The 24,007-nt window shown below is 37.4% G+C and overlaps 2 protein-coding genes across 2 annotated transcripts; one reads left to right on the top strand and one right to left on the bottom strand.

Annotated features, from left to right (window-relative positions):
- The first annotated feature begins 662 nt into the window (after positions 1–662).
- On the top strand, positions 663–3,435 carry LOC103446316 (serine/threonine protein phosphatase 2A 57 kDa regulatory subunit B' kappa isoform-like). Its single transcript, XM_008385405.4, has 2 exons — positions 663–2,440; positions 2,686–3,435. The coding sequence occupies exons 1-2, from the start codon at positions 1,259–1,261 to the stop codon at positions 3,040–3,042; spliced, it is 1,539 nt and encodes a 512-aa protein (XP_008383627.3). The 5' UTR covers positions 663–1,258; the 3' UTR covers positions 3,043–3,435.
- A 744-nt stretch (positions 3,436–4,179) lies between these two features.
- LOC103446325 (cyclin-A2-2-like) lies at positions 4,180–9,069 on the bottom strand. The gene is made up of 12 exons (XM_008385415.4): positions 8,925–9,069; positions 7,641–8,000; positions 7,157–7,430; positions 6,878–7,011; positions 6,548–6,640; positions 6,025–6,158; positions 5,691–5,766; positions 5,418–5,494; positions 5,301–5,334; positions 5,058–5,207; positions 4,832–4,966; positions 4,180–4,687 (listed from the first exon to the last, which is right to left on the bottom strand). The coding sequence occupies exons 2-12, from the start codon at positions 7,938–7,940 to the stop codon at positions 4,625–4,627; spliced, it is 1,470 nt and encodes a 489-aa protein (XP_008383637.3). The 5' UTR covers positions 7,941–8,000; positions 8,925–9,069; the 3' UTR covers positions 4,180–4,624.
- Positions 9,070–24,007: the final 14,938 nt, after the last annotated feature.

The following is a 24,007-nucleotide window of genomic DNA, read 5'->3' on the forward strand; positions in this document are numbered from 1 at the left end:
TTTCTACTTGATTATAAACAGAAAACTTTTAGAGTGATATTTCTACCGTCATTTTGCATTATAAACCTAAAGACAGAGAGTATTTTGAGTGGGTCAATTATAATAAATTGCGACATATTACTTCATCAGCGTATGATATATTCTAATAAGTAAAAACACGTATTAAATATGTCTGAATTAATAACACTGCGACGATAGGATAGTCACACCAAGATATAACACGACATTAGTTCAAGTGCGACTTACGCCAAAAAATTTGTCTTTCTAAATGTCTCAATCGATTAGAACAAAAAAATGTCTCGGTATTTAAATTCCTTCCCAAAACATTGAGATTCACAAATCCACCACCACTCTCTGCCTCTGCAGCCAAAAACAGAACAAAGAAACTACGAAATCACACATTTACGTGTTCAATCTCCCTCGTACTCCATGCCAAAACCAAAACCCTGTTTTTAACCCACCAATTTTTTTAAGGGTTTTTCTTAAAAAAAAACTAATTTTACTTTTTACTAATTACACCCAATTTCACTTTAATAACTTACTGCCCCAAAAGAGAACACCCCTGCATTTCCCGAGAAAATGCCACAATTTTCTCTCCCATCAAACAAGAAAATAAAAAATTACAGCGAGAAAAGAAAACAAAAAACAGTAAAGTCCCACAGATGGAGATCACAACCAACAATCTGCATCCCATAATCACAAAATAAGCAACCCAAAAAACAAAAAAAAATCCTTAGATTTCCATCTCAGAATCTCTGTCCTTTTTCTTCAATCTCTCCAACAAAAAAAATACCCCCTTTTGTTTCAAAGTTCAAATCTTTCTTCCAATTTCAGATTCAAACCTTCAACAATCTGAAATTTGCCCCCACTTCTCATGTATATGTACATTTCTTCCTCTCTCTCTCTCTCTCTCTCTCCAAATTTATTGAGAGGTTTCATGTTTGATTGGTGAGTGCAAAGTAATTTGAATGCTCTCAGAGTTTTCCATTGTTGTTGCTCTTGCTGGTGTTGGTTTTTGGAATCGGAATCTGGGGACCCACATTGCCAGGATCTGATTTTTATTCAATGCCCTCAATTTCAAACATTTATCTCAAGAAATTTCAGAAATTGCCTCTGTTTTCCTCCAATTTGAGCTCAAATCTATGACACAAATCTAAGTTAGGGTTTTATTCTTCCCCAATTCATAAATTAGTTTGCTGGCAAATTATGGGTTTGTTCTAAAGTCTCCGTCTTTGTTGATATTTTGATAATTTTCACAATGCTCAAGCAATTTCTCAGTAAACTGCCGCGGAAGGCCTTGAAATCCGACGAGAGGCCGGAGTCGCCGCGGGCGAACACGCCCCGCTCCGGGAGCCGGACTGGGCCGTCTGGCCTCGGCGGGGGCACCCCTCGATCCAACGGTGCAAATAGCTCGGGCCCGGGTAAAGCGAATGCCCCGAAACGCATGTCGTCTGCGGTGTTTCCGGCTAGCGTGGTGGCCGGAATCGAGCCTCTGGTGCCGTTCAAGGACGTGCCGACGTCGGAGAAGATGAACCTCTTCGTTAGCAAGGTGAGCCTTTGTTGCGTAACGTTTGATTTTACGGACCCAACTAAGAATTCGATAGAGAAAGATGTTAAGAGGCAGACATTGCTCGAACTTGTGGACTTTGTTGCAACTGGGTCGATGAGATTCAGCGAGCCTGCCATCTTAGCAACCTGTAGAATGTGTGCCATTAATCTGTTCAGAGTTTTCCCGCCAAATTACCGGTCGCGTTCCAACGGTGGGGCGGGTGAGAACGATGATGATGAGCCCATGTTCGACCCCGCCTGGCCGCATTTGCAGATTGTGTATGAATTGCTGCTTAAATTCGTGACTTCTTCATGTCTGGACGCGAAGATTGCAAAGAAGTATGTAGACCATTTGTTTATTTTGAGGTTGCTTGAGTTGTTTGATTCCGAGGATCCTAGGGAGAGAGATTGTTTGAAGACCATTCTGCATAGGATTTATGGCAAGTTCATGGTTCATAGGCCATTTATTCGCAAGGCTATCAACAATATATTCTATCGCTTTTTGTTTGAGACAGAGAGACATAATGGGGTTGCTGAGTTGCTGGAGATATTTGGGAGTATTATTAGCGGGTTTGCGTTGCCCTTGAAAGAGGAGCACAGGGTATTCTTGTGGAGGGTTTTGATTCCTCTTCATAAGCCGAAGAATCTGGGGTCTTACTTCCAACAGTTGTCCTATTGCGTCACGCAGTTTATAGAGAAGGAGCCGAAGTTGGCTAGTGTTGTTATAAAGGGTTTGTTGAAATATTGGCCGATAACAAGTAGTCAGAAAGAGGTGATGTTCTTGGGTGAGTTAGAAGAGATTTTGGAATCGGTTAACATGATGGAATTTCAGAAGATCATGGCCCCCTTGTTCTGCCGGATAGCATGCTGCATTAACAGTTCCCACTTCCAGGTAATTTTCGGGTTTAGTGTCTCGTTTAAAAAGAGTTCTATTTAATCTTCGCTTTGACTTGTATTATGTTTATATTATAGTAGATTTTGGACCTAGAAGTTTTAGGATAACTTTTAGGAATGCAGACATTTGCCTTGAGGAATTTGATGATTGCTTCTTGTGTTTCTCAGGGAATGCGTATATTCTTGTCTTAAGCTCATTCCTCGGAAAACAATTTACAATTTACTTGTGTTTAAATGTTTCAGGTAGCTGAAAGGGTCCTGTTCTTTTGGAACAACGACAACATTGTCACCTTAATTGCGCATAATCGTCAAGTAATTCTGCCAATCATTTTACCGGCCTTGGAGAGGAACTCCCATAACCACTGGAACCAAGCAGTTCTGAATTTATCTTTAAATGTCCGAAAGATGTTTGTGGAGATGGATGAGCAGCTATTCCTCTCCAGCCATGCCCACTTCATGGAGGAAGAAGCAAAGCAAAGCTCGGCAGCCAAGAAGCGAAAGGAAGCATGGGAACGGTTAGAGAATGCAGCTAGTCTCCAGCCAGTAACCGGAAACACTGCTGTTCTGGTAACGCCTATAGCAACCTCAATCACCTGTTAAAAATTAACTTTCGAATTGATGCTATCACAGCCGATGTTTTCCCTTATTTCCTCCCTTTTTACGATGGTGGGGAGTGACGAGATTACGAGAAATGTATGGAAAATGGCTGTAGTTTCAGGGGTGGGATTGTATTTTTGTAATGTTCCTGTGACAGCCAGTTGTTGTAACCTTGTTTTTTGCTTCCCCAGAAAGGTGTTTCTGGGGGAGGACTTCCCCACAATTTTCTGTACTACTACTAGCTTAATTGGCTGATTCCTTTTTAGCCCTCTGTAATATTTGATGTTCAAGAGCAACTTACGTGTAATGAGTTTACTCCTACCGTGGCGTTCTGATCCATGTAAGTCGTTCTCTTGATGTTCAGCTATGTTTTTATGAAAACTAATTATAGAGCCATGTGTTTGTCAATGCCAAATTATTAACCAAATATTGCAGGCACTTTTCAGTTAAGGTTCTCAGATCTTCTGATTTAATGGGTCCCTATAAGGCTATAAATATAAAGCTACCTGATATAATGAAAGATATGAAAAATAAGAGATAACTAGGTAAGGTGGTCACATCATAATCCATGATGGGTTCCCCTGTTGGTTGGCATGTTGTTTGACAAAAATAATTTTGCAACGATGAAGACTTTCATGCACCTGTTTCATGAAACATGGGTCACATTCGCTACATTGTGCGACTTGTAAATGGTCATCGATGTGAAACAACTATTTCATACAATTGGTGCATGAAAGTTTTTCTCCTCAACGAGGAACACCATTGATGTGTCCATTGCAATCACATTAGGTTAATGGCCATCTTGAACCGAGTAGTTGGTTTGTATGGAAAGTTGTTGGATTTTGGCTTGTTTGGGATTACTTTCGTAGGAAGCACTATGCTCATAAGTACTTTTGTTGGAAGTGATTTCATTAGAATCCAAATCTTGAAAAAGCACTTCCAAAAAAAAATCACATTCATTTGAAAGTGCTTCTTAAAAACCATTTGACAGGTGCTTCTCCAATCTGACAGGTGCTTCTCCATAAAATGATTTGATGACCCAAAAACTCTATGATATACACATCACCTGCAAACATATTACCTCAGTTACTTCTGTTGAAGATATCAGTACATGTTGTATCAAATAGAATCACAGCAAAATGATTGATAACTATTTTCTTCTTTTTTTTTTTTTTTTCTTTTCATATATGAAGTTTTAGGTACAAACAATCAAGGAGCCACATTTCCTGTTTGAAACTTGCAACCCAAGTAACAGTAGCTCTTAAAACTTCCCCCATGTGGTGAGAGGTTTGGTACATTATTTTGCCAGGAGCCAAATACATAATTGTTTGTCCTAACTGTGTCTTAATCTAGAAGAATTTGAGGGCTCCAACGACATATCTGGAAGCACCAGAAACATTAAACAACAAAGGAAGGGAGGGCGGGCGGACAGACAGACAGACAGACAACACAGTTAGATGGAAGGTTAAGGAATTTCATGTTGGAGATCTGGATGTCCCTCAAACTCAAAGTACCCGAATGCAAAGAGCTTCTGCTAGCTAATAAATATCCGTCACGATTCAGCTCTTATAGAAGAGTTAGTGAATTATTGATCTTTGAAAGAGTGAACCACCTGTTGTTTGGAGGTCAATGTAGCCACAGACTTGAACTGTCAAGACAATAATTTGAATCAGAATACTGAATCTAAATGAGGTGAAACTAGACATGAGTTTTAACATTGAAGTGCTGTTTCTAAAAATCGTCTTCTGACAAACGTGATCAATCAGAAAACAAACTTAAATAGTCCTAATACCTTCTGGTGTTTATACTTCTCACGAATTGAATTTAGGAGGCAACCAGTCGTGTTCAATTGCAAATCTTCCAGTGCAACAACTGTAGTTTTGAGCTGTGAAGTTTTGTACGAGGTGTAGTGCTCTAAAGTAGGGTTCTGCAAAATGTAAACCTGACATTCTTCAGACAATTTTCAATGAGAACAAAGTAAAAACCCTCAATTACAAGAGAGGCACAGATTTGCAGACCCATGGATGGTCTGACTGATTAAGCGTCCATCTGGCAAGGAACACAGCAGAGGCTGCTATGAGGGAAGGTAGGAACTTCAGGAAGCCGTATTCAACAAGAGCCAATTCTGCTAAATAATTTGCCAATAACTCCAGTTCAACACAAGGAACCTGCATAACAAAGTAATTGAAATACAGCTCTTTTCTTGTATGGTAATTGATTTTTCAGAAGCTAAAGTGCAGACAACGTATAACTTAGAATACCTTATAAGATGCTTGAGCTGCATGAACGAACCTCCTGAAACCCAAAAATCGGTTTATTCAGTTCACATCAGACAGCATTTTCTAAGCAACATGGATAAACCTTGGTGAGTGCATTACCTAAGAAATGTTTTTATGGTGGGAACAGATAACTGGAAATGCATGAAATTTAGAACTTGACTCTCCATTTTTAATACCTGCAAGATTTAATCAAGAAGTATGTGACTTAGTACGTAACTAGTTATACCAATGGAAAAGAGTTAGAACGTAAGCATGAGGGTGGGCATTGCCATGTGAACTGCACACCAAGGTTTTGCTTTCGAATTATGCTACGTAAACAAATCAAAGTTTTATGAGGTCTAACGTAGACAAAGTTTATGACTAAGTACATACCTCCTCTCTTGAGTAAGTATTGTCTGTGATGATGCAAAATTCTTCCACTCGCGGTGCACATATTTCTTCATACTTCCTTTGAGTCATAAGAAAAATATATAAACCTCAATTAATGTAATGATAAAATAATTAAAAAGGAGTATTGTCCTTGCTTCCTCATGTACACTCATGTGCCAATCCACATACAACACACATATATACAGAAGTTTGTCGAAGTCTACCAAAGATGATGCCATCAGATAGCCCGAGTAAACATCAATCAGGATCTTTTTTATTGATAATTTAACAATAAGACACTAGAAAGCACCACCTATACACCTAATATAGCACTTACGAGGCAATTAACATGCAAGTGACTCCAAGCAGCTGGAGCCTTTGCTTTTCAACATAATTTTGAGAGAGAAACCGATCAATGAGATTTACTGTGAGGTAAAGTGTATCTGGAACCAGCTTATATTCTTCAGAAACCTGAAGGAGACGTGAGAAGATATTAACACTAAAGCATATGTTAACGGAAAATATTCTTTAGTAAATGGCGAAAGAATAGTTCGCTTTGTGCTCAACCCACGGCTCCGTTGTGAACCGAAAATATTGCACATCCATGAAACAATAAAGTTCAGATTTTTTTGACTAAGATAAAAAGCTCCTTTTGAATTCGGTAAGCAACCACACAAGGGTCATTTTAAATGGAACCAAAAATGGCTCAATATCTGCAAAACAAGAAGAAAAGTTGGACTTTATACTTTGGGACTGAAGTCCAGGTTTTTCAGTATCCCTATTAAGAAGAGATTAGCATGGATGCCTTTAAGCAAAGGCACACCATATCGTAGAAATATCAGAGCCATTTGAATAAGTACCTCCACAAGCCAATCAATCAAAATTCCTCGCATGCTGGGAGTGATATCCCGCTGCAATCTTTCCATATAATCAGTTGAAAGTCTTCGCGCTACCTGAGGAAGAATAAATTTTCTCTAAAGTCAGAATCAATAATGTTCCTGACGTTATTTTAGCAAGCACAGATCTCCCTTTCCTTTACTATGCACCAGTATAATTAGATAAATTGTTTCAGTGTTTAATATATAGGAAACCTTACACTTCTCTGTCCTGTCAATTCAAGCGAAGAATCAATATTTCTGTAAGATTACAATTAATAATGTCATGCTGTACTAGAATTCTGAAACACTAACCTCTGTCAGGCAGATATTGCTGTAAATATCAGAGGCATACAAGCTGCACGCTAGAGGATCCTTTAAGTTTGAGTCAATATTCACGATGTCCAGGACATTTGAAGATCCCACTATCTCCCCGACCATATATTCTTCTGCATGGTCCAGTCAAAGCATCATTATGCTTTGCTAAAATGATTTCAAGTTTCCACTTCTCGTTTTAGACTTTGCAAGCATCACTCTAACAAAATTATAGGCACAGGCACAAAAAACTAGTCAGTTTAAGAAGATAAAATATACCTTTCTTTTGAGGGTTCCAAAGTTCAGCAGATTCGGCGGGAGCCAGTATTGTAAGCATTAAATCTGCTCCTTTATGTTGTCCCAAGGTATGATTCATACCCTGGGGTACTGGCTCTTTTGGCAGAGTGGGCTCTAAGGGTTCTGCCACCCTTATTTTGGATAATTCCTCAGCTAACTTTGCTTTTACGTCGTCTTGAACTATTGGAATTGCTTCAGAGACAGATGAGGCCACCTTAACATTCTTTCCAAGTCCTCTTCTAGCCTGCTTGTTAGTCTACCGGTACCAACAAATTCTAAGTTAGAATTACTTAAAAAGTACTAACATAATAGACAATCAAGCATATCATCGTCCCCTTTGTCAGGTATAAGGGTAACAGTTCAATTAATTCGAAATCATGTGAGGTTTCTTGACAAACATAAATATTCAGACACAATTCAGTACTTTTGCACGTAGGGTTAGAAACCAAAACATTCAAATGTATACCTGAATCTGAGATGCATCAGTGCAATTAACGTATGAATTTTCAGAGGTGATGTTTCCTACATCCTTAAGCACTGCCCTTCTTTTATGCTGCAAGCCAACATTAGCAATTGCAGATGCTTTGTTCTCATCTGATGCTACTCTTTTGGAAATCGCTCGAAGACCACGCTTCTGATCTTGTTTAATGAAAAGTTTCGAGGAGGAGAGTTCCTCACTGGATGCGCCAAAGGCTTTAGACCGTGCTCTTGTGATTCGGACATTAGGGTCTTCAACTTCGGCAGCATTTGCATTTTCCTTATTCATATTTGCCTGCCTTGTAGAAGAGCAAATAATAAATTCAGTCGGAACCCTTGTTCATGGAACCTGCATTTTCAAATCAGTTGATGTCAACAAGAGTTACTGTGCATGTTTTCACAAACGAAACAAGCATAAGAAATCAGCCCGAATAACAATTTTCGCCGAGTACAAAAGGATAAAAACGAAATGCCCTTTACGGTCCTCTGCAAAATTCGATTGCGTTTTATGCAACATAAAGATAAATCAAGGATTTTTTCCATTGAAGGAGCAAAATTTAGGGTATTTTACTCTGTTTCATTTGACAAAACCCACAACAACTTGCAATGTCAAAGCAAAACAGGGGATTCACATGAAGCCACCTCAAAAGGGTTCCCATGCCATAACCACAAAACCATTTTCTAGCCTTGCAAATTGCGATCACTTATTATTTTGTAAATAAAAATTTAAGAAAATGTGAAGAAAAAGAAAAGCTTTTTAATTTCTCATCAGCCATTGCTTGTTTTTAATTAAATTAAATGAGAAACTGGCATTTTTAGCTTTTTCCAGGTCCAGAGCGCATGAAAGACAAATGTTTAGCAATCTTCTATTCCTCTGACACATTTTCCCAGCAACCAAACAGAAAATTAAAGGAAAAAAAAAACTACTTTACCAAAAAAGGAAGAGGCCGAAAACACCGCAAAATCCAGCCCCAAAACCCTAATTTCTTCAAAATTCCCACCTCCCACCCCCATCTGATCGTAAAAATTCACAAAAAACGCAGTTGATAAAAAATGCACCAAATTTCAACCGATAAAAACGTAAAAGATTTAAAAGGAAAATAAGGACACCAGCGCCAGATCCATGGAGCGAACCAGCAAGCGTAAAACGACATGGTTTCGTGAGAATCTGGCAGTGGATAACAGAGAGAGGAGGCTCAGACAATTGGCATGCATAAAAACTGAGCCTTTTTGCTGGTTGGTAGTGAAAAATGAGAGTGGGAGCTGGGCTTACTATGCTTGCGGGAGCTCCGACGACGGCGACGGCCGGAAGAGCTCGGAGGAAGAAGGAGTGGGTCCGGAGGCTCAGCTTCGGAAAAGGAAATGTGTGGAAGTGACAGCAGAAAGAGAGAGTGTGTGTTGATATAAAGGGAGAGAGGGGGAGGAGCGTGAGCGGGACGGGGTTTATTGTTTGAACTTCCAAAATTCCACATGGAAGCCAAAAAGCAAAAACATTTTTTGTTTTTTTGTTTTTTTTTTTTTTGGTTATTTTGACTTATTGTTATTTCTCTTTTTAACACATGACGATGGAAATGATAATCATTGGATTTGTGTTATGAATTTTTGGTTTTTGTTGAACATATGGCATGTTAGGTTTGCAAATTGTCAATCAGATTGATTGTGATCTTGATATAAATATGAAACGGTGTATTTTTCCCTCTAATTTTGGATATATGAGCTCATGCGAAGCACAAGAAATTGTGATTGTAATATTGTCCTTATATAAAGGAGTTTTATTAAGGAACGGGCTAAATAGAAGATATTTTACAATGTGCATGGAATACAAGGCAAAATGTCACATATCATTATACAATTTAAATGATACTTGAAAAAAAATTATTCCTCCAATGTACAATAACATGATTACATGTGGGATACCATTCAGTGTTCTGGGCACACTTAAAAATCTCTCGGTAAATAGAGTTAAAACATTTACATCAAACCTAAGATTATTAAATACCCAAGTTAGTTATACCATATTCAGCGATGATAAACTCCTTAACGAATTGTTTAAGGATGAAATGATTTTCATGTTGCATTACAAGAACAAAGCGCATTACCAAATGTGGTTTGTAGGTCTTTTTCTACTAAGGTCAATTTTTACATGAATTGTAATATTTAGATAAGGAGCAGTATACTATTAACAATATGATCTCAAATTAATGGATTTATTTATGCTCTAACAACCAATTTGAATTGAGTGTTTAATAAAAAAGAAAACTAATGAAAAGGGCTTGAAAACTTTGAGTTTTAATGATAAGGACAAAATAAAGGGTAAAATGAATAGTACCAAGATTGACTTTTTAGTGTAAAAATATGGTTTTTCGTTAAAGTGAACAATACCGGGTGCTTTTCGTTAAAGTTCTCTTTATAAAATAATAAACATTGATCCAAAATTAATTTAAGAAATATTGACCCAACTACAAGCAACAATGCAAGGGCACGCTGACCTCTAAAAATGCGTCCTAATAATATTATCCTATATATGTAAAGGGTTTGAAAGGTCTCAATCACCTGTATGCTAGTGCATGCTAGCGCTAGTGTGCCAAGAGAAGGGGCCCCAACTCCAAAGTGGGACTTTGAATTGAAGGAACCCTAGCCACCCTAGTCTAGTTTTGAAGGTCTCACGTACTGTTGGATTTGAATTCAATGGTTACTATTCAAATGATCAAATCTCCAAAACTTTTTTTCTTTGAAATAATAATAATAAAAATAATGTCAAATTTAAATATTACCCCAAATTTTGATTACCAACTAATAATGAAGGAAATTGTTATTAGCACTTTAAAAATCTCATTTCGCATTCCAAACTTTCTATAATTAGAAAGAAAAATACATTTGTGAGAAGTGTATAATGAAATTTTTAAAGTGATAATAACGATTGAAATTTCATATATATAACATATAATACAAGGGATTAATATTACAAGATAAAACCCCTCGCACAATTTACACTGGTTAATAATTAAAAGTCATGCCTCTACAACTACATGTGTAATATATAAGAATACTATAGGCTAGTTTGGTGTTGTTGTGCTTTAAAAAAAAAAACTGCTTCTATTGTGCTTTGAGAATAAACAACTGTAAAATAAAATTGTTAAGTGTTTGGTAAACTTTTTTTGTAAAAATGCTTTTAATATATATATATATATATATATAAAATAGTGTTTGAGTGTTTGGTAAATTTTTATAAAAATTGCTTTGAATATATTAAATGACAAAAAATGATATGATATTTAATGTAATATAATAATTGTCAAAGACAATAATGTAGGGCCAAATATTGTAATTTTGTAAAACATGTGGGGGTATACTTGCTATTTGAAAGTTTCATTAAATGAGCATTGATTACTATGCTTTGAAGAAAAAAAAAACGTTTTTTAGAACCATGATAGACCATGCTTCTGCGTTTTTATGCTTTTCTAATTTTATTGACAGCAGTTTTTAAATTTTTTTTGTTTTACCAAACACATTTACTGTTCAAGATTTTTTAACAAGTTGTTTTTTTTTTAAGCACTACAATCACAAACAACCATATAATTGCTTTGCCAATTTCACCACAAAAGTAAGATTTATAGCTTTCTTACTCCCAGAGTGAGTCTAAAATTAGAGCCTCTTTACAATGATATTCGATAAAATGTAGCCAAACAAAAATTATGAGCTCGTTTGAAAGTGCTCTTAGAATGAACAGAAATCATTTTTGGTAAAAATATTTTTAGAACCAAATCAACCAAAGTAAATTCAGGAAAAGCACTTCAAGTGCTTTTGGACTTAAAAACATCTTTTCTAAAAATACTTTCAATCATTTTAAAAACACTTCCAAACGAGCCATGTATTGTCAATTTTATTAAACAGTAATGGAAAAGTGAGGTTTCACAAAATGTGTGAATTAAAGGTGTTCTCAAAGGAGGGAACTGACAAAAGTCAAATGAATTTCATATGAAAATCTAAACATTCAATTTCTTGGGGTTTTCTTTCTTCAACATTGACAACCAATCAATTAAAATTTGATTGGAAAAAGGTCCAGCGTGGCACGCACCATGTGTGTGTGTGTGAGTGTGAGATGAGGTCCAAGCAAATGGTTAATTTCACCAGAAATGGAAAGTGTTTGAGATGTTTTTGTAATTATTCCCACAACTTCAGGTGGAAATGTCTCTAATTAATTCCTTAATTACCATTAACTAAGATCTTTTATTTATTTGTAAGAAAAAATATTTATGGACACTAATTTACGGCAAATTTCTTTTTTTTTTTGTCATTTTATCCTTAACTATTAATAAAATTAAACAAAATAAGGAAACATTAAATATTCGTGTTTCAAATTATAAAGGAAGAAAATATGAGAGTAAATGAAAGAAAGACACTGAAGAAAAATTGACATTCATGTTTTTGTCATTTTGTGGGTAAAGCTATTTCTGTATTTCTAGTTCAGACCATCTAATTTCGTTGTACCACTAGAAAACAAAATTGTATACATTTTAAAATTGTTAGTATATTTTCTATAAGAGTATTTATTAGTGGTTTTTTTTCTTCTATAAAATGATTGTTAGTAGGTCTTTAAATTCTAAATGAACGAGCCCTTAAATTTTGAATCAAGTCAGTCTATATATATCACTGACGAGAAAATCTACGTAAAAATTTTCCAAAATCTAGTGAAATGCTTACCAAATCTAATGAAAAACTGCACAAATCTAATGAAAAGTTACCAAATATGAGTAAATCTTATTGTCAACACTCAACAGTCAAATATCTGATGAAGGTTTTATTTATTTATATTTATTTTTAAAATAAATAATATAATAATAATAATTGTTGTCACAAAGCCCAACCCAGCCCACTGTGGACCTCTACGCTATCCTACAAGGTGGGCCCAACAACTTTCAAACTGTGAAAGTCCAAATCAAATCCAAATCTGCATCGGAAAAATGTACTTCCGTATTTCCAATAAAATATTAATTTGTTTGAATGATGAATGAATAATGGGGATTTGGATCCCATCCGGATCCAGGATCCATACATCTTAGCCATTTATTGTGTATCATGTGATCATAAATCATTTGATTTTCATTATTTAAAATTAAACACAAATAGTATCTGACGAAAATTGATCACACGATGTACGATGAACGATTAGGATCAACTAGGATGTCCCCATAAAATGAATCCGGAGAGGATCCTTTGACCAACATTGACTTCAAAAGATGGCAATAATAACAAAGAATTTGGATCATTGGATGTGCAAAAAGTGCTAATAAAAAAATTAAAAAAAAAGATACCAAAATGTAACAACTTTAGACGATGCTCTGCTTCGGGAATAGATCCCCTTCGGATCTCTCCCACTAAAGCCACATAATCAATTAATCCGGGCTTTTGAAATTTGATCAAACGACTAAAATTATTATAACTTTGATGGGAGAGATCCGGAGGGGATCCCTTTCGCTCCGCTCCTATCTTGAAAAAAAAAACATGCGTGAGGCTATTGCGGTCATGTGACAGTATTAAAACATGCATGAGACTATTGCAGTTATGTGACAATATTGAGTGACCGTACATTTTAATTATAGGTGACATGTGACAAAATTTAATTTAAATTTGATTGGCATTTTTTAACAGAATGTTCTGCTAGCTGTCACTTAATTTTGTCAAATGGTCATAAAAATTCAAAGAAGGTCCCCGCCCACACCTTGTGACCTAATAACGTCGATGAGATGGGTGAGGAGAATAACCTGGAGATCTTGGGATGTAACATAAGTTCTGAAATTAGACTACTATGATGCCTAAATTAGGTTGGGGAAAATAACTTGGAGATGTTACGCTAATGTAGTTCAACAAATCAGATCACATATAACCATTATCGATGAGTCTAATAGAACAAATTTAAATGTCATAGTACTCACATGACATGTAAACAAGTAATAGGGTGTATTGTCCATTTCTCTCTCTCTCTCTCTCTCTCTCTCTCTCTCTCTCTCAATAAGTCACAAGAGGATAGAACAAATTTAAATGTCATAGTACTCACATGACATGTAACAAGTAACAAGGTGTATCGTCCATTTCTCTCTCTCTCTTTCTTTCTCTCTCTCAATAAGTCACAAGAAGCGTGAGATATAGATTAAAAATGTATTATCCACCCTAATATAAGCAAGTTTTTCTCCTCACATGGCTCGCCCCCAATGTTTACGTGTCATCTCATTATTGGTTTGTTGTATCGTATTGGAATGTACCGTGAGTTAGGGAAGAAAGCGTCATCTTAGTTCTAAATTTGCTATATGTATTTATACTCATCAGTGGAACATGGTGCCATTGCTCGACAGGTTACTTTTTTCACTGGGGAATCCTCTGAACAACAACCTACAACAATCCACAATCCGAAAGATATCTGTTACAAAAACAAGCGTTTTCAGTGCAGAATTGCCGTGCCATCCTATCCTAACAAAAATGCATCGTTTGACAAAAAAAAAAAAAAAAAACTCTGATGTCTATATGAACGAATTTTTGAATCAACAACACAAGAACATTTCCCATCTAGTTTTGGAGTTAACTTCATGCAGCAAAACTACATGATGTCGGAGAAAGCATTATTGTTTTCCGGGAAATTAAAACTCAGGGGGCACATAAAAGAATGTCGGTTTCATCTACACTAGCAACAACATGAAAGAAAATTCCAAAACCAATTGAAAACGTAGGATGTGACACAACTCCTTATAGACGTTGTTTCTCAATGAGGATTATACAAGTTGTGAATAAACTATTGATCTTTTAGTGCATCAATCATCACAATAACTAGTAAGATTACGATAGCGAGAGATTCATAAATAGAAAAGAAACCAGAGGAGTGACAAGTACCTTGCCAGAATTTTCCTTATTTCCCACTACAGTTTGACAAGCAAGTCTCCAAGATTCCAATTTCTGTATGTTTCAACCAACGCCGAAATTACTAAGTATAGACTTCGAATGAAAATTGAACAGAAGCTAAAGCGAAAACTGAAGAGGAAACACAAACTGCAAGGAAGTCATTCACACGATTTGAAATAAGCAAACACACTGACCTACTTGGCATGTAAGAAATGGGGTTTGAGATTCGTAGCCGGTGAGTATTGGAAAAAGTATAGTGCTATAGAGAGAGAGAGAGAGAGAGAGAGAGAGAGAGAACTTGCCTTCTTTGAATATTTGAGTTCGGGATTGGTTCTTTGATCTTTCATTCAAAGGATCATTCCCATCAATAATCTGCACAAAAACCACAAACGTTTGAGTTCCGCATTTGTTCTTGTATTATTGAATTGAACAAAAAAAATTGACAGCCTTCCTCCACCTCCCGTACGTTCCAATTTCAACCGAAGAAACTCAAGAAGATGTAAGAATATGAACGATCGAAAGTTCATACCTCAACTATACAAGTCCCACAGCTTCCACCGCCTCCAAGTTCATCAATTTTCCCCATCTAAAATTGCAATACCATTTCAAAATACATTCAATCACTTGTATTGTATTTCGCAAATTTAAATATCATTCTATCAATATAGTGTGATAAAGTCAAACTACATTTACAATTGGTGCGTAGTTTTGCGGATCTTTCACTCAAGAACTTGTAGTTTCAGTTTTGGCAATTGAAGTCTTGTAGTTTGTTTAAGATTCCAATTAATGACAATCCACTAAATTAATCATTCGAACTTGATGTTTCTTTTGGTTTACAACGGGGCATCCAGCCACATCGAACTTGATGTTTTTGTCACAAGATAAACATGTGGAGAGCAAAATCAAGCCTTTGGAGCTGAGTAGGTTCACCTCAAATCACCAAATTGTACTCAAATCCGACATGAAAATTCTCAAAATAGTGTTCCAAAGCCGGACAAATCGTTGTTAATGGCAGCACGAAAGTATTTAGGTTTAAGACACACTCTAAAAGGTCAACTTTGCATCTCCACTTGTTTATACAACAACAACAACAACAACAAAGCCTTTTCCCACTAAGTGGGGTCGGCTATATGAATCTTAGAGCGCCATTGCGCTCGGTTTTGTGTCATGTCCTCCGTTAGATCCAAGTACTCAAGTCTTTTCTTAGGGTCTCTTCCAAAGTTTTTCTAGGTCTTTCTCTACCCCTTCGGCCCTGAACCTCTGTCCCGTAGTCACATTTTCAAACCGGAGCGTCAGTAGGCCTTCTTTGCACATGTCTAAACCATCGGAACCGATTTTCTCTCATATTTCCTTCAATTTCGACTACTCCTACTTTACCTCGGATATCCTCATTCCCAATCTTATCATTTCTCGTGTGCCCACACATCCCATGAAGCATCCTTATCTCCGCTACACCCATTTTGTGTACGTGTTGATGCTTCACCGCCCAACATTCTGTGCCATACAACATCGCTGGCCTTATTGCCGTCCTATAAAATTTTCCCTTGAGCTTCAGTGGCCTACGACGGTCACACAACACGCCGGATGCACTCTTACATGTCATCCATCCAGCTTGTATTCTATGGTTGAGATCTCCATCTAATTCTCCGTTCTCTTGCAAGATAGATCCTAGGTAGCGAAAACGGTCGCTTTTTGTGATCTTCGCTAGATTGCTCCGGTCATTAGTGTGGATAAGTGTATAAATGGATAGAGATAGGAAAGCAAACACAAGATGTACGTGGTTCACCCAGATTGGCTACGTCCACGGAATAGAGGAGTTCTCATTAATTGTGAAGGGTTTACACAAGTACATAGGTTCAAGCTCTCCTTTAGTGAGTACAAGTGAATGATTTAGTACAAATGACATTAGGAAATATTGTGGGAGAATGATCTCGTAATCACGAAACTTCTAAGTACCGGGGTGTGGTATCGTCTTGACTTGCCTTATCTGTCTCATAGGTAGATGTGGCATCTTCTCTAGAAGTACTCTTCCTCCATCCAGGGGTGGTATCTTTAACTGGTGGAGATGCACAAGGTAATGTATCAATTTCACTTGAAGCTTACTTGTAGTTTCAAGCTTGGTCAAACGCGATACAAACCATGTAGTAGGAGTCCCCCAAGTCGCCGAGCTAGGGGATCTGCTGAAAGAGGTGACAGACAAGGTAAGCAATCAGAGCTCCGGCTGATTGTTCACATTCTCCCTATCTTGCAGGCAGCATGAAGGATAAAGAGAAGAAAAATGAGAAGAGATGATATGGGATACTTTTGCTTTTGAAGAAGTAACTTTCCACATGCTTATTCTTGAACTGGACTGGAGGGTTTTCTGGTTTCCTCCAGAGTATAAGGCCAACTGAAGAATTTGAGGGTCAAAACAAGTCCATCAAATCTAGAGTACGTTCGACCCTGCTGATATGGGATACTTTTGTTTTTGACAGAGTAATGGATGTATCGGCACGTGTGCTGTTACGCTTGTCTCCACATGCTTCTTTGTATCCTTCTCACTTGCCCTATCTGTTCCTCAGGCAGATGCGGTATCTTCCCTGGAAGCATAAGATATTGAAGATGAGTACTCGAGAGCAATGCCAGGTAAGTACTCAGGTAAGGGGTTCCAGGCAGTCAGTTCCTGGCTGGAAGCTTGATTCCAAGTGCTGACTGATTGTTCTCTTTCTCCTTGTCTTGCAGGTAAGAACAAGGCCAAAGGAAAAGACAGGGAAAAAGCATGATATGGGATACTCTTGCTTTTAACCCTGATGATATGAGATATTCTTGCTCTAGTATAGCTTGTTTGCAGAGGTATTATCGGGGGGAAAGAAAACTGAATATTTCGAAAGGTTTCGTTGGGAGTGCCCTCTCAGATAAGAGGAAGGGTTGAGCATTTTTGCAGGTCTGCCTGTCCGTTGGGGATGGAGGTCGACATATATAGGAGTCTCCCTAACATCAAGTAATAATGCTATTCCTTTACCCTGCTTGGTCATAGCACGGTAGTGGGAGCTGCCAGCTTCACATGTTTTAACTCTGTCAGAGCACTTTGAAAAAGTGGTCTGTGGTATCTGGAAAGCTGATGTTGCGTGTGAAGATTACAGACAAGCTTTATCCAATGAGATCCATCTCTTGAAGTTGGGAAAGTGGTGCCTCTTCGGTTTTCGAACAAGCAATCCTGTCAGGGATCTGGCTCTCGAGATTCGGAGAACGATGCCTCTTCGATTTTTGAGAAAGCAATCCTGCTGGGGGTCTGGCTCTCGAGATTCAGAGAGCGGTGTCTCTTCGATTTTTGAGAAAGTAATCATGTTGGGAGTCTGGCTCTCAAGATTCGGAGGGCGGTTCCTCTTCGATTTTGGAGCAAGCAATCTTGTTGGCAGTGTTTTCTCGAATGTGAGTAAAGGTTGGGCATGTTCGCTAGTCTACATTGCCACGAAGCACAGAGGTTGACACACAGGGACTTTCCAATTATCCAGCAGTGGTACTGTTCCTTTACCCTCTCTTCGATTTTTGAGAAAGTAATCATGTTGGGAGTCTGGCTCTCGAGATTCGGAGGGCGGTGCCTCTTCGATTTTGGAGCAAGCAATCTTGTTGGGAGTGTTTTCTCGAATGTGAGTAAAGGTTGGGCATGTTTGCTAGTCTACCTTGCCACGAAGCACAGAGGTTGACACACAGGGACTTTCCAATTATCCAGCAGTGGTACTATTCCTTTACCCTCTCTTCGATTTTTTAGAAAGTAATCATGTTGGGAGTCTGGCTCTCGAGATTCGGAAGGCGGTACCTCTTCGATTTTGGAGCAAGCAATCTTGTTGGGAGTGTTTTCTCGAATGTGAGTAAAGGTTGGGCATGTTTGCTAGTCTACCATGCCACAAAGTACAGAGGTTGACACACCGGGACCTTCCAATTATCCAGCAGTGGTACTGTTCCTTTACCCTTGTGGGTAATAATATGGTAGCTAGACCTTCAAAATTTATGTGTCTAAACTTTGTTAATTTTGTTTCTTTGCTATTCTTTTACCCTTCTTAGTCAGAGCGATGTAGTGGGAGCTGCAAGCTTCACGTGTCTCAGTGTTCAGTGTGCAGGTTCTGTGTCTAATATGGCTCAACGCCTATTTGCTCAAACCCGCCAAGTTGAATCATTGGCGGCTGAAGTGATGAGTCTCAAACAGGAGATTAGAGGGCTCAAGCATGAGAATAAACAGTTGCACCGGCTCGCACATGACTATGTTACAAACATGAAAATGAAGCTTGACCAGATGAAGGAATCTGATGGTCAGGTTTTACTTGATCATCAGAGATTTGTGGGTTTGTTCCAAAGGCATTTATTGCCTTCGTCTTCTGGGGCTGTACCGCGTAATGAAGCTCCAAATGATCAACCTCTGATGCCTCATCCTTCTAGGGTTCTGTCCAGTATTGAGGCTCCGAATGATCCCCCTCCGGTGCCTTCTCTTTCTGGGGCTCTACCGACTGCTGAGACTTATCCTAAACAACCTTTGTGAAGGCTCCCTCTTGTTTGTTTATTTTGACTCATGTATATGTACATATTTGTAACTTATCAGGGCTATCAATAAATAAGTTTTCCTTCATTTCAACGTATTGTGTTAAATACACCAAAGCCTTCTTCGCTAAGTTATTTGAATTTTCTTTTGTTGAAGCTTGTATGTTGAAGCTTTGTGAGTGGAGCATGTAGGTTGAGGTAGTGTTCCTTTAATTTCTTGAGTGAGGAAAACTTCTCGGTTGGAGACTTGGAAAATCCAAGTCACTGAGTGGGATCGGCTATATGAATCTTAGAACGCCATTGTGTTCTGTCCTGTGTCATGTCCTCCGTTAGATCCAAGTACTCTAAGTCTTTTCTTAGGGTCTCTTCCAAAGTTTTCCTAGGTCTTCCTCTACCCTTTCGGCCCTGAACCTCTGTCCCATAGTCGCATCTTCTAATCGGATCGTCAGTAGGCCTTCTTTGCACATGTCCAAACCATCGTAACCGATTTTCTCTCATCCTTCAATTTCGGCTACTCCTACTTTACCCCGGATATCCTCATTCCTAATCTTATCCTTTCTCGTGTGCCCACACATCCAACGAAGCATCCTCATCTCCGCTACACCCATTTTGTGTATGTGTTGATGCTTCACCGCCCAACATTCTGTGCCATACAGCATCGCCGGCCTTATTGCCGTCCTATAAAATTTTCCCTTGAGCTTCAATGGCATACGGCGGTCACACAACACGCCAGATGCACTCTTCCACTTCATCCATCCAGCTTGTATTCTATGGTTGAGATCTCCATCTAATTCTCCGTTCTTTTGCAAGATAGATCCTAGGTAACGAAAACGGTCGCTCTTTGGTATTTCTTGATCTCCGATCCTCATCCCTAACTCGTTTTGGCCTCCATTTGCACTGAACTTGCACTCCATATATTATGTCTTTGATCGGCTTAGGCGAAGACCTTTAGATTCCAACACTTCTCTCCAAAGGTTAAGCTTTGCATTTACCCCTTCCTGAGTTTCATCTATCAACACTATATCGTCTGCGAAAAGCATACACCAAGGAATATCATCTTGAATATCTCCACTTGTTTATCATTTGATAAAATGAACCTCATATTTGTGATGACCAGAGTAAATGGAAGCAAATGAAAGATTAAAGAGGAAGTGGGAAGAAGTAGAAAGAGAGAATTTGTAACTGGAAATATTGCGTTATATTTTATGATACCATAAATGGCAAGTACATGTTAGCATTTATAGAAGCCTCCTTACACTTTCAATTACAATAATACCCTTCTAACAACTTAGTCCTTATACCAACATTTCTAATTAATTCAATCCTTATAACTACCTTGTAACCAACCAAATCATAATAGCACATATTGGTTACTACTCCCCTCTCAAACTTAGCTAGGTGTTCTTGAACATCCCAAGCTATGTTTACTGCAATGTCAAAGAAAAACTGGACTATGTAGACCCTTTGTAAGTATGTCTACAACTTGTTCTTCAGTGAGAATGTACTGCACCAAAAGATCACTTTTTTGCACTTTTTCTCTGACAAAATAATAGTTAGTGTCTAAATGTTTTATCCTTGACCGGAATATAGGATTAGAACTTAGTGCTAAGGCAAAAAGATTGTCAAAATGAAGACATGAATGGGAAGATATGAATTGATGAATATCTTTAAGAATAGATTGTACCCAATACACATATGCAGCATAATGTGGCAAAGCCTTGTATTCAGCCTCTGTTGAACTTCTTGAGACGACTGTTTCTTGGACTGCCATGATATTGGATTACAACCTAAATATACTACATAACTAGTAATTGACCTTCTGGTGTCTTTCTGTATGTCAAACCACAATGCAGTGTTCTTTGCAGGTATCTCATTATTCTTTTTACCAAAAAGTAGTTAAACTTTGAAGGATTTGTCATGAATTGACACACCATGTTTACAGAATGTGCAATGTCTGGTCTTGTGAAAGTAAGGTACTATAAAACACCTACAATGCTTCTATATTGAGTTGAATTTGCCATAGCTTCGCCTTCATCTACAAACAACTGAGAGTGGTTTGGACGGTGTTGAAGTTGATTTGCAGTTCTCCATGCCTGGTTTTTTGAGCAATTTTTTGACATACTTTGTTTGACTTATGAATAGAGAACCATCCTTTTGATATGTAATTTGTAAACCTAGAAAGTAAGTCAATCTTCCCATGTCTTTGAGATCAAACACTTCAACCAGACTTGTAATGACATATTACACTTTTGTTGGATTAGAACCAGTAATAATTATTTCATCAACATATAATAAGAGTATTTTAACATTATTTTCATCCACTTTAACAAATAGGTTAGTATTAGACAATGAGGTTTTGAAACCTAGAACTGGTAGGTAACTTGTGAATTTAGCATTCCAAGCTTTGGTTGCTTGTTTGAGCCCATACAATGATTTAACAAGTTTGCACACATGATTTGGATGATTTGAATCCATAAATCCCTATAGTTGCTTCATATACAATTCCTCTTCAAGATCTCCATGCAGAAATGCATTCTTGATGTCCAATTGTCTCAAATTCCAACCATGTTGAGCAACAAGAGCTAAGATGAGCCTAATTGTGGTATGTCTTACCACTGGATTGAAAATTTCTGAATAGTCTAGATTCTTGACTAAACCCCTGAGTTACCAATCTAGCATTATATCTTAAAATAGAACCATTTGGATTCTTCTTTACCTTATACACCCATTTACTTCCAATTATAATCGATTATCTGGTGGTGGAACCAAAATCCTTGTACCTTGTGTTTTCAAAGCATCATATCCTTGTACCTTATTTGCATATTGTGCTCTCTAGTGTTGATATCATGAGTATGAGATGCATCACTTTCACTATACTTAGATAACACAGGAAGAATTACCAGTAGTTGTGAAGGGTTAAGGACAAGAAGCAAAGAAGATGCATCTTTTATGTATGGAAAGAGTATTGCCTATTGATGATGAACTGTTAGTATGTTGATGCTGTGTAGTACCAAAGTTGTCAACATTCTAAGAGGAAGATGAAGAGTCAGCTATATTATCATTAAACTGGTTCGCTGTAGAAACTGGTACTGAATAACCAGATTGTCTTCTCTGAGGTTGAGGTACTAAGGAAACTGGAATAGGTATGACAACAAGTTTTAGAGTTGGTTCACTAATTTCCAATCTTAAACTAGAAGAATAGCTTCTTTTAATCTTACTAGGAAACACTGTCTCATTAAAGATTACATGACAAATTTTATTCTCTAAGTTGTAGCAAATCACTCCTTTATATCCCATAAAGTTCCCCAAAAATATACATAACACAGATCTTGCTTGTAGCTTATTTGAGTTATATGGTCTCAACCAAGGGTAGACAACTGTACCAAATATGCTTAATAAACTTAAGTCTTTGGATTTCTTATAAAGCATACTATATGGTGAACTCATAGACAGAGACTTAGAAGGCAATCTTTTTATGATATAGACAGAATGGGCACAAGCAAAACACCAAAACTCAAGGAGTAATGCAACATTTGTAAGCAATGTAATGACAGTCTCTATAATGTGCTTGTGTTTTTTCTAAGCAATCCTAGTTTGCTGAGGGGTCTAGGGGTAAGAAACCATTTTCATGATTCCTTTATATGCAAGAAAATTGGTGGACAACTTACTAGGATACTCTCCTCCACCATCAGATTGTAAGCATTTTATAGAGACACCAAATCGATTGAAAACAAAATTATACAACTTCACAAATATGGAGAACACATCATATTTATTGCACATTGGGAAAATCCAAGTGTATCTTGTATATTCATCCATAAAAGATACATAGTATCTATATCCATCTTGGGATTTTATAGGAGAAGGACCCCAAATATCAGAATGTAACTTTGCAATAGGAGACACATTAGAATTTCTCAACATGATGACCATTATTTCATTCGAAGGGTGACCTAACCTTTGATGCCATATATTGGACTTCACTAGTTTTCGTCGAAAAGCAACTAAATCAATGACTACAAACTGCACTCCTTTATTCTTTGTAACCACTGAAATGTGAAATAGTTCTTGAGGCCTACTATTTCATTGATACAATATCTCCCTTGTCTTCTTGTCTTGCACAAAAAACTCAGATTCATCACATATAAACCAACTTTTATTATTAGCACACAACTGTTTAACAGATAACAAACTTCTAGTGATTTGTGGAACATGCAACACATTTTGAAGAACAAGAGAGTGACATTTTGTTCGAATTAATGTTGAATTAGTATTTTTAATTGATAAACCTATGCCATTACCTATAGTAATTTTCTCAGAACCTTCAAATTGAGTGGCTTGGGCAAGTGTATTGACATCCGTAGTCATGTGGTGAGATGCCCTAGAGTCAACAATCCAGGAGTCATTAGGAATGTATTATGTTGTTTGTTGAGCACTCATTGTAGCTAATGATGATGAAGGTGGTTGTCCCTGATATGTATAATTTCTCTTGTGATAACATTTGAGTACATTGTGTCCCATTTTGCCACATATTTGACATTCAATGACAAAACCATTAGAATGCCTATTAGTGTTTCTCTGAAAGCAATTTGCAGTAGTGTGGCCTATCTTGTTACAAATCAGGCATTCAATCACAACATTGGTCATATTCTGAGTGTTACCAAACCAATTCCCAGTACTTTGTTGTCTGGATCCTCCATAACCAAAGCTTTTACCCTTGAACCCTTAATTTGATCTATAGTTATTAGTGTTGTTGTTACCCCTAAAGTTAGAACCATTAAATGGTAGTCTTGAACTAGCATAAGATTAAGAACCTTGATTACCAATAAACCCAAAGCCATAGGGTGAAGCAGGATAGAATGGAGGTGACGGTGGATGATATGGTTAGGTAAAAGAACCAGTGGAGTAAAGATCAATGGGAAATTATCGGAATTGTAATGGAAATTG

The sequence above is a fragment of the Malus domestica genome, chromosome 08 (genome assembly GCF_042453785.1).
Source record: "Malus domestica chromosome 08, GDT2T_hap1".
In the NCBI taxonomy this organism is placed as follows: Eukaryota; Viridiplantae; Streptophyta; class Magnoliopsida; order Rosales; family Rosaceae; genus Malus; species Malus domestica.